The sequence below is a fragment of the Salminus brasiliensis genome, chromosome 4 (genome assembly GCF_030463535.1).
Source record: "Salminus brasiliensis chromosome 4, fSalBra1.hap2, whole genome shotgun sequence".
NCBI lineage: Eukaryota > Metazoa > Chordata > Actinopteri > Characiformes > Bryconidae > Salminus > Salminus brasiliensis.
This window is the reverse complement of record NC_132881.1, coordinates 22,896,951-22,912,789: the sequence shown is the minus strand read 5'-3', so window position 1 is coordinate 22,912,789 and position 15,839 is coordinate 22,896,951. Positions and strand designations below refer to the sequence as shown.

The 15,839-nt window shown below is 44.1% G+C and overlaps 1 protein-coding gene across 2 annotated transcripts in view; it reads left to right on the top strand.

The window, feature by feature from the left end:
- The first annotated feature begins 417 nt into the window (after positions 1–417).
- meis1b (Meis homeobox 1 b) overlaps positions 418–15,839 on the top strand; it is a 63,328-nt gene continuing 47,906 nt past the window's right edge. For both annotated transcript variants that reach the window (XM_072677627.1, XM_072677628.1), the window contains exons 1-7: positions 418–1,269; positions 3,050–3,270; positions 4,362–4,503; positions 4,704–4,754; positions 5,167–5,217; positions 6,058–6,204; positions 13,680–13,791. In XM_072677627.1, the coding sequence (XP_072533728.1) occupies positions 1,258–1,269; positions 3,050–3,270; positions 4,362–4,503; positions 4,704–4,754; positions 5,167–5,217; positions 6,058–6,204; positions 13,680–13,791 (736 nt within the window). In that variant the 5' untranslated portion in view covers positions 418–1,257. The remainder of the gene's footprint in view (positions 1,270–3,049; positions 3,271–4,361; positions 4,504–4,703; positions 4,755–5,166; positions 5,218–6,057; positions 6,205–13,679; positions 13,792–15,839) is intronic.

Genomic DNA, 15,839 nt, shown 5'->3' with positions numbered 1-15,839 from the left:
TAGAGGCTGTATGCATATCAACACAGGCTTCCAACTCTTGAATTACTGGGTCAAATGTGAGTCCAAACAGGGCGTTATCTTCTGGAATATTTAGATTGAAGGCAGACATATTTAATAAATTAGTACATATAGTTATAATAAGGTTATAAAAGACCCCTGTTTGTCTTTTTGCCACACGTCTTACACACTGCGAGCCGTATGGGTCGCCCTCTGTTCAATAAACGTGAATAAGCTCGTACTGTAGCTCAAATAACACCCTGGTGTGGTGATTCCTCTGCTGTCTAATGTAGTGGACGGTGGTCTCGCCTCCCCCGTCTCTGAGGGGGACTTGCTGCGGCCCGCTGCGTTGTGTAAGACGCGACCTGTTATGGCCACCACTGCTTCCGGGTTTCAGCAGTCCGCTCCAGCTTCAGCGCCTTCAACACACACACCCACCCACCCACACACACACACATACACACACTCACACTCAGACACATATACACACGCGCGCACACACTCTCTCTCGCTCACTTGCATACGCACGCACGCACGCGCGCATCGTAGCATCGATCGTGGCTCCTTTAAGAAAGAAAAAAAAAACTCAGGCAGAATTATCAGCCCACCTCCCGCTCGAGCTCATTTAGACCCTTTTTTCCTCCTCTGCTTTTTGCATAAAGAAGAAAAGAGAGAGAGAAAAAAACAACTCGCGCGCGCGAGAGAGAGAGAGAGAGAGAGAGAGAGAGGGGCGGTCAGCGCGTACGTCGTGCTCGTGAGCATTTGAGCGGTTCTCGCGCGGCGGCGGCGGCGAATGTGTGTGTGTGTGTGTGTGAACCGGCAGAGGCGCATCGGAGGATCATCATTCATTCAGCACTTTGACAAGCTTCGCCTTTTTGACTGACAGCCGGAGTGACGAGAGAGAGAGAGAGAGAGAGAGAGAGGAGAGACAAGCCATGGGACTCGCTCGCTGTGTTTGAGGCTGTGTTTCCACATCGCGCCGGTTTGGGAGCGGAGCGTCGCTCGGTGCGGAGGAGCTATTCGCCGAAGTTAAGCGCCAAGGACCGGCCTCACCGCGCCAGACAAGCGCTTTGGATTTCCCCCCCTTTTTTAAAAAAAAAAACCTCTTCTCCTCTTCCTCCTTCTCCTTCTCCTTCTTCGTCTTGTTTCTCGAGCAAGCAGAGCCTCCTGTTTGGAATTGGCGTGTGTCGTCTCCTTCTCCACGCTGGCCTCTTAGGGAATATACCTCGCCTTGATCGAGTGTGAGGAGCGCGGAGGGCGATGGCGCAGAGGGTACGTACACACCAAACTTTCTCCAAACTCGCCGAGCACGAGCACGAGCACGAGCGCGGTCTGTCTGCGGGCTCTAACGTGGCCGATGACAGTCGAGCTCGGACAGCAACTTCTCTGCTTTTTACTTTTCTCCTTATTTTTATTTTCTTTTTTTTTTCCGACACAGTTTCCAGCTTTACGCGTGTGTCCCCCTCCTCTCCTGGATAAAACACATATGACATCCAGTTTACTAGTTAAACCAGCCATTTCAGTGCTGAGTAACCTGTTGTGTGTGTGTGTGTGTGTGTGTTACTTGTGTGTTACAGTGTATCTCCTCACTGGGAAGTTTTAGGGAGTAATACTTTAATTTATACTATTTGTCCATACAACAACAACACACACACACCTAATGACAAGCGATGGCGGATAGTCATATATATATATATTTAGACTATTTGAATATTAATAGGCTCTTAACATTATCCCGAAGTCGCGAATTAACTTTACGTGCAAACTTTATTACTCTGCTTTTCCTCCACATTTGAGAATCAAATCGTTAACTAGCAGCACAGCAGAGCTGCAGGAGCAGCGTGCTGTCTGTCTGCCTGCCTGCCTGCCTGCCTGTCTGCCTGCCTGCTTGCCTGCCTGCACCTCCACAGGTCGGTCCAGGCTGGGGATGTCTTCAGTCCCAGTCCCAGCCGGCCCACTTTCCCTGCTGCTGCTGCTGCTGCTGCTGCTGTCTCAGCCAGAACTATCAATAATTAACGATAGACTCGCTCATAAAGTCACTAAACGCAACAGGCCACGTTTCACCACCTTAATGTTTGGATATGCAGTTTTTAATAACTCATTTGAAACCATCCTCGGCTGACACACAGCACAGGTTTAACAACGCTTTCAAATGGTGTGTCTTTTTATTAGGTTCACACTTCTGAGCTAAATTAGCCGAATGATCGTCAGTGTAGCAGCAAATGTGTCTGATTTGCGTTTGTTTTAATGAAAACACACAGCTGTGCTTGGGTCAGCGGTGTAGGCCAGTCAGTGAGCGCTCATGTTGCTCTTCTGCCATTTTTAAGGACTAATCTGCAGTGTAACTCCAGTGTAGAACTAGCTCCAGAAACACACGTGTGTGTGTGTGTGTGTGTGTGTAAATATAAATATATATATATATATATATATTCAGCCCGGTGATATCAGTGATCAATCACAGCTCTGACTTTAAAACACAGTTAGTAAACTGAACTTTACCACATTATAAAACACCCGTAAAATACTTCTTGTAAAATTCAGATTTCTGCGCCCCGGTTACACTTTTTACACTTATGTTTTGTTGTGTAAATTTCTTCTGAATAATAATAATAATAATTGTGGTCATTTACGTTTTCTATCTTTTATTTGTATTTATTTTGTATGTATTTTAAACTGCTATTTTTATGCAATTTAGATTATACTTTTATTAACACAGGCCGGTAACTGATATACTTTGAAATGATATGTATATTTATGTCTTTATTTATACTGTTGTGTTTGAGTCTCGCTGATGTTTCCTTTATTAACTATTTTAATAGTAATATTAAATTCATTTTGAACTGCTTCTGACTCCTGTGTTGACGCTTTTAAAGCCTCGCTGGTGTCTTTAAGTGTTTATTGGTGCGTTTTAAATATTGTTGGTGTGTTTTTTCATGTTTTAAATGGTTATACTGCTGTGTTTTGAGTGGTGTGTATTTCCTGATATTCTAGGTTTTATGTTAAAGCTGAGTCTAAACTGCGTGTGTGTTTTGTTTTGTGTTGCTGTGCTCAGTACGAAGACCTGCCCCACTACGGCATGGACGGGGTAGGGATCCCCACCACCATGTACGGGGACCCCCACGGCGCGCGCTCCATGCAAGCGGTGCATCTGAACCACGGCGCTCAGCTGCATGCGCACCAGTACGCGCACGCGGCTCACCCCAACGCCATGGCGCCGGGCATGGGCAGCTCCGTCAACGACGCGCTTAAGAGGGACAAGGACGCCATTTACGGGTACGAGCGCACACATACGGCCTAAACACACACACACACACACACACGACCGAGCGACCGACCCGTTACTCCAGTAGCTAACACACTCGGATAATGTTCACCAGTCCGCCGTTATTGTGTGTCCCGCTGCTGAAGGAGCTCGCTGATAGTTCCTGACATTATCGAGAAACTGTCCTTCTGATACACATTAATTTAATTATTTATTTTTTAAGGAGGCTTTCCCTGTCCCCCAGCCGCCTGCTTTTCAAACTTGTTGCTTGTTTGGTGTGAGTTTAAGGTTGTTTTGTTTTGTTGTAATTTGTGGTGGGATTTACCTCAAAATATAGCTTGTTTTTAGCTTTTAGCTCGTTCACGTTTTTACACGTTAGTCAGCAGTTTTAGTCCTGAAGTTTAGGCTTAGCTAGTTTCAGATTTGATATTCTCGTTATAGAGTTAATATTATTAAATGACTTCGTAATAAAAAATAAACATCGTATTAATTGTGCTTGTGTTTTATTAATAGTGCTTGTTCAAAATTATAATAGTAATAACAATGTTATTACACTGTAATAAATAATATACGCCGAGTGCTGAACCTTGAAGTGATGCTGACTGTCATTTTTAGTTGATCAACTTTAAGGACTCAACTTTAATTTATAATATATATTTATTGCAAATAAAATGTATTGCTTTGTGCAGAAGATCCTGCTAGCTAAGTTCACCGAGCCGTCTTGTGTGGACTGTTTAACAGGTTGTTTAACTTTCTGCACGGTGATTTTTCACATTCTGCTCAATTAACAGTTGATCTGTGTACAAAAGCAGGCCTCGCTAAAACAGTGCAGTGTATTAAAGCTTACAGTTAGTTAATGAGCCTCAGCTGAGCCGCAACCTGTGTGTGTATGGCTGTGTGTGTGTGTGTGTGTGTGTGTGTTCAGAGGGAATATGTGAGCTCCTCCAGAGCGGGGTTGGAGATGTTTAGTTGAGATTTGTGTTGGAGTTGCTGTAGTGTTCATTCAGTCGCAGTGAATTCAGACTGGGTGGATCTGTGGTTTGTTGACTGTCCTGTGTTTTCTTACTGGTGACACTGTGATTCTGATCTGTTTGTATTTCAGACACCCTCTGTTTCCACTGCTAGCACTGATTTTTGAGAAATGTGAATTAGCGACGTGCACCCCCAGAGAGCCCGGTGTGGCAGGAGGAGACGTGTGCTCCTCAGAGTCCTTCAATGAAGACATAGCAGTGTTTGCAAAACAGGTCAGACACCAGAAGAAAAGCCGAATCACCTGCGCTGTTGGCTAATTATGCGATTTCTCGCCTTATTAGCGACTGTACAGCCCGTAGCCCATATTCGCGCTTTCCCTGCTTTTACAATAACAATAATAACAAAGCGTGCACACATTAGTTGTAGCCCTGGTTTACACCAATGTAATTCATACATATTTATTTCACTTCAGATCAGAGCGGAAAAGCCATTATTTTCATCAAATCCAGAGCTGGATAATTTGGTAAGTGCAAATAAGTTTTTTGGAGCTTTAATCTGAATCAACTCCAGTGTAAACGCATTTAATCGCGCCGTCTCTGATTGGACTGTTAGATTTAGGGCTTTAGTGTTTGTTACTTTTTTAGACGAAACTTCAATATTATTAGTATGTTTGAAAACTTTTTTTATGCTAATGCATTTCTTTGAATTACAGTTTAGCAGCTGATTGCCAGTTTAGTTCAGTTTGTAACCCACATTTCTTTTAATTAATTAGTAAATGGTAGTGTGTAATTGCTCGCAGTTTAGACTTTGACTATATACAGCTACAGTTTCATTGCCCGAAAAAAACCCAACTTCATAGGAACGGGTTGTTGCTCATTCTTTCCCTTGTAAAAGTCTTTATATTTATTTTGTATTATTATAATCATTTTTTGCAGATGATTCAAGCCATTCAAGTTTTACGTTTTCATCTTTTGGAGCTAGAAAAGGTAACATCAACTTAAACTTGTTATACATTATGTATGTGTGTATATATATATATATATGTTTGTATGTATGTATGTATAGTTCCAACTTCCTGTTCTTCTGCCCACTTTACAATTAGTGTCAAAGTCAATCGTGTTGGTGGTTTTCCTGCGACTTTAATTACAACGCTGGCTGCTAAAAGTGGACCCTCAATCCCCCCATTTTTCTACCCCGCGGTGTAACATTGTCATCAAGAGTCAGACAGAAAAGCCACAGAACTGTTCTGGTTTTAAACAGCGGTCAGCAGAGCAGTCCATCTACTGGCCTTTCAGCTCTAGGTGCCCTCATCACACTGATCAACCGACAGCACCACACGCCTTCCTGTATGTGTCCCACCCTGCAGCGTAGCACCGGCGGGCCCTCGGTTATTCCTGCTTCGCTGAGGAGCCCTTTGTTTACGGCCTGGCTTCTCTTTACATTGTCAGAAACGTCCAAATAGCCCAAATGAAAGAACTAGCGGAGGCGAAGCAGCGTATGCTGGGCCGCCTGGTGCTGTAGGCCGTGCGTGAGCATGAGTGTGTGTGTGTGTGTGAGTGTGTGTGTGTGTGTGTGTGTGTGTGTGTGTGTATTTAACACGGCTGCCGATGGCCGTGCAGCCCGGGACTCCTCCCGTCACTCTCAATTGTGGACGATATCTCTATTTTGCCGGAGAATGAAGTGACCCATCCCTAGTTTCTGATAGCCACGTCAAAACGACTCCTGCTTACACTCCTGTAACGACCCCTGTAACACCCCCAACCACACACACACACACCATGCCATCCTTCTTATTTATTTGTTTGTTTGTTTTAAATTACGTCCAGGTGCACGAGCTCTGCGACAACTTCTGCCACCGCTACATCAGCTGCTTAAAGGGCAAGATGCCCATCGACCTGGTCATCGACGAGAGAGAAGGAGGCTCCAAGTCGGACAGCGAAGAGATCAGCAGATCCTCAGGGCCGCTCGATCAGGTACGCGCCTTCTCAGCTCCTTCACGTGCTTTCCCCCCCCCCCCCCCCCCCCCACCTCCTCCTGCTTCTGCTCCTGTTCCTCCCGCTTATTTCCATACGATTAAAGGCCTCGAGCTTCCACGGGAATGAAAATGTTTTTTTGGAATAATGTAGCCATTAGCGCTTCATTAAGGGGCTGATCCCGGATCCGACCCGAGGAGATTAAGCCTGCGAGAGCGCTGCCATAAACTTGACCTGCTTCTTGTCCATTTTAATTTAGTCCTCTCCCATCGCGCGCGTTCTTTTTCCTCCTCCTTTTGCTCTGGCTGGCTTTCTTTCTTTCTTTCTTTCTTTCTTTCTTTTTTTTGTTCACACTGCTTATCTATTATCGCATAACCTAGCGGAGATTGGTGAGTGTGTGTGTGTGCGTGTGCGTGCGCGCGCGCTCGGAAATCTCCAGAGAGCGTTAAGGCGATTCAGTACAACCAGTGCGCCGAGGTGTCTTGGATTTGCCGCCGCCGTTCACGCTTCATTAGCCGACTTGTCGCCGTTTTTGGCGTAGGCATGAGCTCATGGCTCCTGTCGGAGAAGCCCTGATGTATTTAGAGACTTTTCTGCTGTAATAAAACCCTTTAGATAGGTTTTGGGTCGCAGGGCGATCGGGCTGTGCGCTGGAATCCAAACGCGTAATTACGCACGCCTTTTTTTATTTAATCGATGTTCTCAAAAGCTGTGCGCTTATAATTGGGATGTATCTCTTATTTATGCACCTAACAGTCCACTGTTAGACGAGCTGGCGGGTTTAGGAATAAATCTGGCTCGGGAGAGAGGGACACTAGATAAGGACAGGTAAATGTCCATAAGCAGACGTCCCCGACATAAAACGTAATGAAGCGATTAGGCTGAATCATTCAAATCCGCTGAACTTCCATATGGCCGAGCGCGCGGATAAAAGCCCTGACCAGTCGTAGCTCCTCAGACGAGCCCAGTCGGTCCCCGGCTTCTTTATGTGAGAGAAAGCCCTGTTGAACCGTGCCATTCATTAGCGCGCGGAGAGAGGGGATGAAACGACCTCTGGCTGCAGCTCCATCCCAGCTCTATTAGTGATTATGTTAATCAGCACGTTCGCACACATAATACTTGGTGTAATTCAAAGGGAGAATTAAATAAGATAATGCCAATTGTTCTTTTGACTGTTTCTTTTGAGCACAATTCTGTTAGGGGGGAGATTTGGGGGGGGGGGTGTGAGTTGTCAAGAGTCTTGAGCTGATAAATGTTTGAGAGATGATGAATTTCAGTGATAGAAATAGCTGAGGCCTATATGAAGCCCCATGGGGATCTAGGTATATAACTTGATAAGAGCAATTTACACTGTGCTCGGGGGCACGGATTCAGATCTTTAATTGACTTTAGGATGAAGACATGGCCTATATTCTCCTTAATGATGGTTTGACGCTAAATATCAAGGCTAGTGTTGTGTTTACACTTTTTTAATGAAATATCAAATTCCCCTAAGTTGAGGGATTAAATTCTCCCACCCACTTAGGCTCATGTCAATTATTGAAATTTTTTTTTTTTTTTTAATATACCGGTTTCAAACTTCAAGGTACTTTTGGTTGACAACCAATTGGCACTGCACACAAACCTGAACAGCAATCAGGTTTTTTTTAACCCTATATGTTTTTGTGCAACTTTAGGACTGCGCCTGTTAGACGGCAACGTCCTTAACGAATTTGCATTGTGTGCATTATCTCGCTCCATATGTATTTTTAATATATGCCCTCGGGCATAAAGTTGAATTGGACTGGAAAAAATGTTCTTTGTGCAAATTCTCCACAAATGTTAACAAGAGGGAGAAGGGTGGCTCATTTATTCATAAACCAATTTATTCCAGCGAGAAGACTCCAGCAGAAGGCAGAAGGAGCTAAAAAAAATGTTTCGGGAATATACATAGAATTTATTAAACTCCAGCTTTGGTCCAGCTCTTGCCTGGCTTTTTTTGGTTTCTGTGCAACCAAGCATTGTATCAATAATGTCTTCAGCTCCGGCTCGCCATTGTTTTGCACGCCCTGTGTGGAGTGAAAGAGTGGAGAAAGACAAAGGGTGACTCCTGACAAAAAAAAAAAAAAAAAAAAAAACGAAAGAGAGAGAGAGAGAGAAAGAGAGAGTTAAAGAGCGGAGCCGAGCTCAGGGGTGAAGAAGTCAGATCCTCTTTGCTTGTGAATGCCACCGAGCCAGTTTTGGAATTTACGTTTTGCGCTTCAGGCCTTGCTGATAAAGACATAGCCCCCCTCAGGTGTTGTGTGAGTGGAGGGACTGATTAGCAATACTCCTTAAACCTCTTCCTTTTCCCTTTTCTCTCCTTTGCGTCTCAGCATGCTGAACTTGTTAGCATGTTTTTGCTCACTTTTGATGTGGTGCTTATTTCTAGTTTCTTGAGCACACTAGACACAGATGGTATGACTGATTAGATGACACTGATATGAATTCTGGCAAAATAATGTAACTGGTTCTGCTCTTATCTTGTTGTGGTCTTTTATGTCTTTTTATATATGTTTATATATATATATATATATATATATAGTAGGCGTTGTACTGTGTGCTGGAAGGCTCTTGGTAATGTGTTTACAGTGTAGGCCATTTGCTCTGGGCTGATGCTTGCTTTGGAAAGTTAAGTAAAGAGTGTGAAGACATTTGCATGGGTTGCAGCGTTTGCACAGTTGCCTTTAATTGCAGAGAGCACAAGGAGCGACTCCACCATTTGCTAATGAACTCAAAGCCTTAAAAACAGACTTTACAGTGTGGCAATAGTTGCTTACGACTTCAACAGCTGATCCATCGACTCTTTTATTTTATTATTATTTCAGGCGACCTAAAGCGAGTTCTAAATAATTGAAATGCTTTTCTTCCCAGCTTGTGCAGTTTTGTGTCTTTGCATGTCTTGCAAAAATCTTCCCTTTTACACAGAATTGTCCACCCTATGACTTTTATGTTGAAAGTGTGCTGTATTGAAGGGTATAGCTCTTTTAGATCTGTTAATAATGTTGTCATTGCCCTGTTTTTGCGGTCGCTGTGGTGCGTATTGCTGTGTGGGTACGGTCAGGATGATGTGCTTGCATTGCGTGATTCAACTAAAACATGTTGGGTTCAGAACAGCATTTCGGTGCCTATATTTACCACTGAAGTGTGTTCCCTAGTCAGTGTTTGTTGTTTTGTTTGTATTTTGATGCTTTGAACTCGGATAGTCTCTTCTCTGTGTAGCCATGCTCCTTTTATAGACCTTAGTGCAAGGCCTGAACCATTACAGTGATTGTGAATAATCATAGGCTTTGTGGCAGAAATTAGAGGTTGTGATCCCTCTCTCTTTCTGTGGACAAATGCAGGCCGCTGTCGAGGATTCAACAAGTGATACAAAGAGATAGCCACGTGACTCTGCGTGTGTGTGTGTGTGCGCGCGCGCATGCGCATTTCGTCTAGACAGTAGCATGGGAATTTAAAATGCTGTGTTTTGGTGGCTTTATTTTTAAAATCATATTGAAAGCATATGCTATTATTTATATATATATATATATAATAGATAGATAGATAGATATACACTCAAAGACATTTTTGCGTGATTAATGGTATCATGTTGATCATTGTGGAAAATATTTTGTAGATGATATTTTATCTTATTATATAATCTTATTATAATCTTATTATATATTATATCATCTTTATTATAACACCAAAAGTAGTTCCACTAAAAGGGTCCTCTGTTATTAAAGTAGTGGATATATATATATATATATATATATATATATATATATATATATATATATATATATATATATATGTGTGTGTGTGTGTGTGACAAATATGTGTGAATATATCTGGCAGTTGTTGAAATTAGAGCAGTCAAACTTTACTTTCCTCCCTTTTCTGTACCCAAGTTTTCTGTGTTGGATGTTTTCAAGAAATGAAGGTTTCAGATTCCTCAAGCAATGCCTGCTTGTGTAGGGATGTGAAAGCTATTGTAATTAAGCAAGACGTGTGATTATCCTCTGGTGCCATTAAGAGTGACTCTACTTGTTCTAAAACTAGATATCACCCACAGGCCATGCAGAGATATTTTTCTCTCTCCAGAGACCGAAACCAACCAGATTTCTTCAGCAATTATCAAGTTTTCCCCCCCTTGCCCCCCCTTCTCTCTCTCCCCTTCTTTCTCCCTTTTTTCATTGTGAGATTTGGGGAAGGAGTAGGTGTACGGGGGAGGGGATTGTTCTAGCCTTCTCTCTCTCTCTCTCTCTCTCTCTCTCTTTTCAGTGGCTGTGCATACCATTATCAAAATCCTTTTATTTCCAAAGGTCCTCTAATATTTCAGCACACAGGCTGAAGCTAGCAGCCACATGCTCTGCTGTCAGCTCGCAGGACCCCGCTCTTATCAACATGCGGAAGTAAACAAATAAACAAATAAGCAAGCGTCTAGCACAGATTCGCTTTCTTGGTCGCCGTCCATTCAGCTCATGTGTGAATCCCAAGCTGCAGCAGCGACTCAAAGGGGAGCCAGTGTTAGTCAGTTTGCTCAAGCACCCTTGCAAATCTCTATTGGTGCTTTATTTCGGAAGGGGAAAAGAAATCAGAGTCTGTTGTGCTGTCTTCTAAGGGCTGGATAGAGGGGAGGGAAAAAAGTAAGCAGTGTGCTCTAAGGCATATCTGTCAAGAATGCATGAAAACATAAACACGTACATGCATGCATGAGGCTGTTTTCCTGTTTTTCTAAACCCCTAAAAGTCGCATGTAAATATATAAGCATTTTCTTTATTATAATGATAAATGAATTGGGAGCCTGAGCATTCTTTGCATGAGTGGTGGTATAATTGCAGGGTGCACTGTGAGAAAAGGCAGCCCTGGCGTCTAAGTCCCAACACAATGAAAATGCAATGAATTGGAATGCCTCACCGATCATAGCGGAATCAGAATTTCCAGCAAGGAAAATCTTTTCATGGTGAATTAAGTGGCGGAGGAAGAAAATGGTAATGAAAAAAAAAAGAGAGAGAGGCAGGCACAGATGACAAACGCTGCTCCCTGGGCTACGCGCTGCAGATTTAAGAACTTTAGCTAAAGCTACGCAGAATAGAATGTGGAAAATTGAATTTACTAAACAATTAAGCATTGAATTAATCTACATCCTGCACAGGAGAGGGAAGAACCCAGAAAGAGAGACAGAGAGAGAGAGAGAGAGAGAGAGAGAGAGAGAAGGGGATAGAGGGAAGAGAAAAAATGTGGAGGGGGAGGGGAAGGAAGGGGAAGAGACCGAATAAATCCTAGCCAGCTCATTAGAAGGACAGTGAATATATCAAACGTTCTGTGCTTTGCAGTGGTAGTGCATGCTCTCTAGCACCATCACGCACACACACACACACATCTTAGAGACGTTTTCCTGGGCCTACACACAGCACCCTTTACCTATGCAGCTCCTGCTGTGTTTGTTCCGGGTGGCCTGACGGAGCGCTCCCTTACGTCTTGCTGCTCTGTGATCCGGGCGTTTTCTATTAATTAGCCGTTAGATCAGTGGTGGCCAGGAGTGGTCGGCCAGTTATAAATAGACTAGAGTGTACCCTGGAGATGTCACTCACCCTCGGCTAAGCCCCTCCCCCTGTTCCCAGGGGCCCCCGCAGAAAACCTCCCATAAGCCCCACTGCTCTTTTGTTCAATTACAGTTAATGCAATAGTTTGCCATTTTCTCCTTCTAATTATATTTTCAAGTGGGATTTGTTGTGCATAAAAAAACACATCTTTTTACATGGTGAAGCGCTGGGGTTTCAGAGCCTGGCATTCTCCATCCCCAGGGTGCTGTACCATTCTTTTCCACAAATCTCTGAATAAACAAGTTTTCTCTCCCCCCCCCCCCCCCCCCTCTCTCTCTTTCTCTCCCTCCCTCATTCTCTCTTTCTCATTTTCTTTCTTTTTCGAAAAGCTGGAGTTGTAGAAGCTGGCAATTTCTGCTTTAACAGTTTGCTCTCCGAGCATATGTTCTAAATTACCTCTTACAGCATACTTTTGGTATGCTGCAGAATACACCATTTTTTTCTTTTGACTGTGTGTGTTTTTTTTATGCAGCATTTCTGTGCTAATACACTGTGAGCGACTGGCACGAGCATCAGGCTTTACTGGAGATCGAGGAGAAATATTTACATTACACGTTTTGCGGGGAGTCAAAGTGTCAGAGAAAAATGAAACGGATCAGAGCTGGTTGAGATTGTTGGCTATTTCTTTTTAGCGCACTATTTGAAATGCTATTTTAATCGCAGCGCATTTCTCACATCATTGTTTTTGTATTCGTAATACCACCAAACAAACCCATTAGCAACATTAGCAGCGTGACAGCTGTTGACTTGCATTATATTTCGTTATATCTCTTCAGGTTTTTTTCTTCAGTGATACGTATGTTGGGATTGCTCTGTTTTTTCAACCCAACATGGTTCCCTCTCTGGTCCCGTCAGCTTGTGTGAGAGCACAGAATTTATTGGCAACTTCAGCTGCTCCATCCTACCGAAGATGTCCTCTATGCGTCCTTCTACTCCACGCTTGTTTTCCTCCGACACCGGTGTTACTTTTAGCCGAGGCGGCCGGTGATAAGAGGCAACATCTGTTGTGTGTTGTATGGGCCGAGGAAGCCCTGCATGGGGCTGAGGACTCGCAGGCCCCCGGCTCTCCATTGTCCGGGCCTCATGCTCTTTATCCTGGTGTCTCCTCCATTTGCCACATCGCATCCGCCCAACAGCTGACACTCCTTACCCATTATACACCTAAGCGGAATTGTCAATAAGATTTCTTCATCTTTTTTTCCCCTTTCCTGCTATCCTGTCTTACACGGAGGGTGGGGGCTCTTATTTAATTTTGTTCCGATTCAGAAGGCCACAATACACATACACACACACACATGCACACACACACACACACGCTCATACACCCACTGTCTGAGATATAAGAGAACAGGCTGGCTGGCTCTTTTCTTACTCACTGCTGCACTGCTGTTAGCCAGTGTGTTAGGAGGTGCAGACTTTAGCCTAGCCAAAAGGCCACTGACACCGACAACCAGGCGGCTCTAGCTGCACTTGGCTTTGTGCATTCTGTTCAGCATTATGGACCTCCTGTCTATGGTAATGCAAGATCATTTTTTACCTTGTATAGCGTTTATTTAGTGAGTGCTGTTTTTGCTCCATTGCTGCGCTGTGAATTGGGTGACAGAGGTGGTTTGAGATTGCAGTTGTTAAGGTTGCAGTGAGAGTTTTAGGGAGTGGTGTGGGGTTTAGGCAGGGCATGGGAAGAGTCTGCTCTACCGAAAAACAGATAAATGAGGAACATCTGATAGCGCTGGCTGTCTTTGTGATGTGGGAGTGCAGTGAGCTCTTATCTATGTGCTGAGTCTCAACAGACTGATGCCTAACTGTACTCTCTCCCCCCTCTCTCTCTCTCTCTCTCTGTCTCTCTTTCTCTCTCTCTCTATGCAGACCTCGTGGAACAGAGACCACGATGACACAGCATCCACACGCTCCGGGGGCACGCCAGGACCTTCCAGCGGCGGACACACATCACACAGTGGTGACAACAGCAGCGAACAAGGTAAGGCTATATATATATATATATATATATATATATATATATATATATGTATATATTACATTGCATGTCATTTAAATTAAATACACCTCCTCTACAGAGAACATACTTCTCCACACTTTAAAACAGAATGATTGTTTGTTTGCTGAATTTTATTTTTGGGGGGAAATCAAATGTAAAATGAGGCGTGTACAAAAGTCATGGCACCTTCAGCATGTTTTATTGTATTAAATTAAGCAAAAAAAATAAATTTAGAGAGTGTTCTGAAATTGCTGACAGCTGCCATGTTTACACACCCTGCCTTTCCTGATTTTTTGTAGTTTTTCCTTCTTTAACACACCCACTTCAGCTTAGAAGGCCTTGTTAATTAGCTGATTTGTTGGATCAGGTGTGTTGGAGCAGGGAAAACGCCAAAACTGCAGGACAGGGGCAGTCTAAGACTAGGGTTGGCAGCATTACTGCTGTATAGCCCATTCCACTTCTGTCCCCCTACTGGCACTGGAACAGAACCTGAGCTTTTTGATGGTGGCTGAGGAGTGTGAGAGCCGAAGCAGATGTTGCAGAGGAAAGTAGGGTTTCTATTTTGCAGAGGGCTTTGCTTGAGTCCATCAGCTGGTTGTGATAAGTCTGCATGCGCTAATGAGGCTTCTTCCAGGCCCCGAGTCACAGGCCGGCTGGACACGGCATCCGACAGAGCCGCTGGCGATGACAGTCTGAACGAAGAGCTCCTCAATCATGGGGTTTTATTTACTCCCCGTTTTTATTCCAGCCGGAGCCTTTGGAATGTTCCTGCACAGGCAGAGCCAATATGAAAAGCAGTTATATAGACACTTCGAACCCCTTCGCCCTCGTCCTGCTACACTTTAGGCGTTAGCTTGCAGTGTGAATCTGTAAATGTAGTCCAGTTTAGCTTTCCCAGCATCAGTGTAGCTCACAAAAACACTGCACAATTAGCAACCGAATGTGTGAACTTTATTGGTTGATGATGGCCTGCTAGCGGTTCTTTTGAACCTATTAGAGCGTAATAGTGTGTACATGGGTCCACACTTTAGTTCCTCACTCTCATTACACACATTAGATGTCTAAGTTTAAATAGTGGCTGCTGAATAATGAGTTTTAAAATGAATAACAAGGTGTTAGTAAGTACCCCACCTTCTCCTGTCTTGATGAGAGGGGTTTGAGAGAAGCAGAAGGGCTGGTTTCAAACAAACTGAAGGCGAACAGCAACTTCATTTATTATTGAAGCTTGTGTGAGGGCAGCAGTCCGAAGGCCTGGGCAGCCGGCAGGCAGAGCAGGACGGGAAGCAGAAAGGGCCGCATTACGTTCCAGATGACTGAGCAGCGATTTCTATACCAGCCCTGGCCCAGGCTTTTCTTCTTCTTCTTCTTCTCTTTTTTTTTTGTTCCCCTCCCCTAGCTGGAGAAGGAGGGCGATAAGAGGAGAGCGGCGGTCAGATGGCCGATGACTAATGGTCCGGGCGGCACGCCGTGCTCTGATTGGGCCGCTTAATGAGCACATTTTGTGCAGGCTCGGAGCTCCCGCTCGCCGCTGACCTTTGCTCTTTATTGACCAAACTGACACTTCATTTTTCACATACTTCCAATTATAGCTGGGTCTTTAATGTTGGCCCCCCTTGCACCGACCCTCTCCAATTCTTCAACCTAGACCACTTTTGTGAGCGTGTGTTTGTTTTGCTACTTTTCTAGTGGCAGAAAACAGTGGCCAGAGCCTGATGTCAAGCCAGTTTGTGTAGGAAAGTGACGAGCCTTAGTGGGGCACCGCATATGTGTCACTTAAAGCCGTTGTGTGCGGGGGGCATTATGCTAATGTGGGTTAATTACTGATTGTGGAAAGTAGCAGTATTAACCGTATTAGCATGTTCTGTAAGGAGTCACTTCATAATCCCAATAAGCGCATTATTATCCTTTTGGCTGAGACACTCATGCCCATTTTCCCCTGTCCCAAATGGCCTCTCTTTCCCTCCCACTGTCTGTCTCTCGCTCCTTCCTTCTCTCTGTCTCATAGATTGTTTCCTCGCTGACCTTTTCCG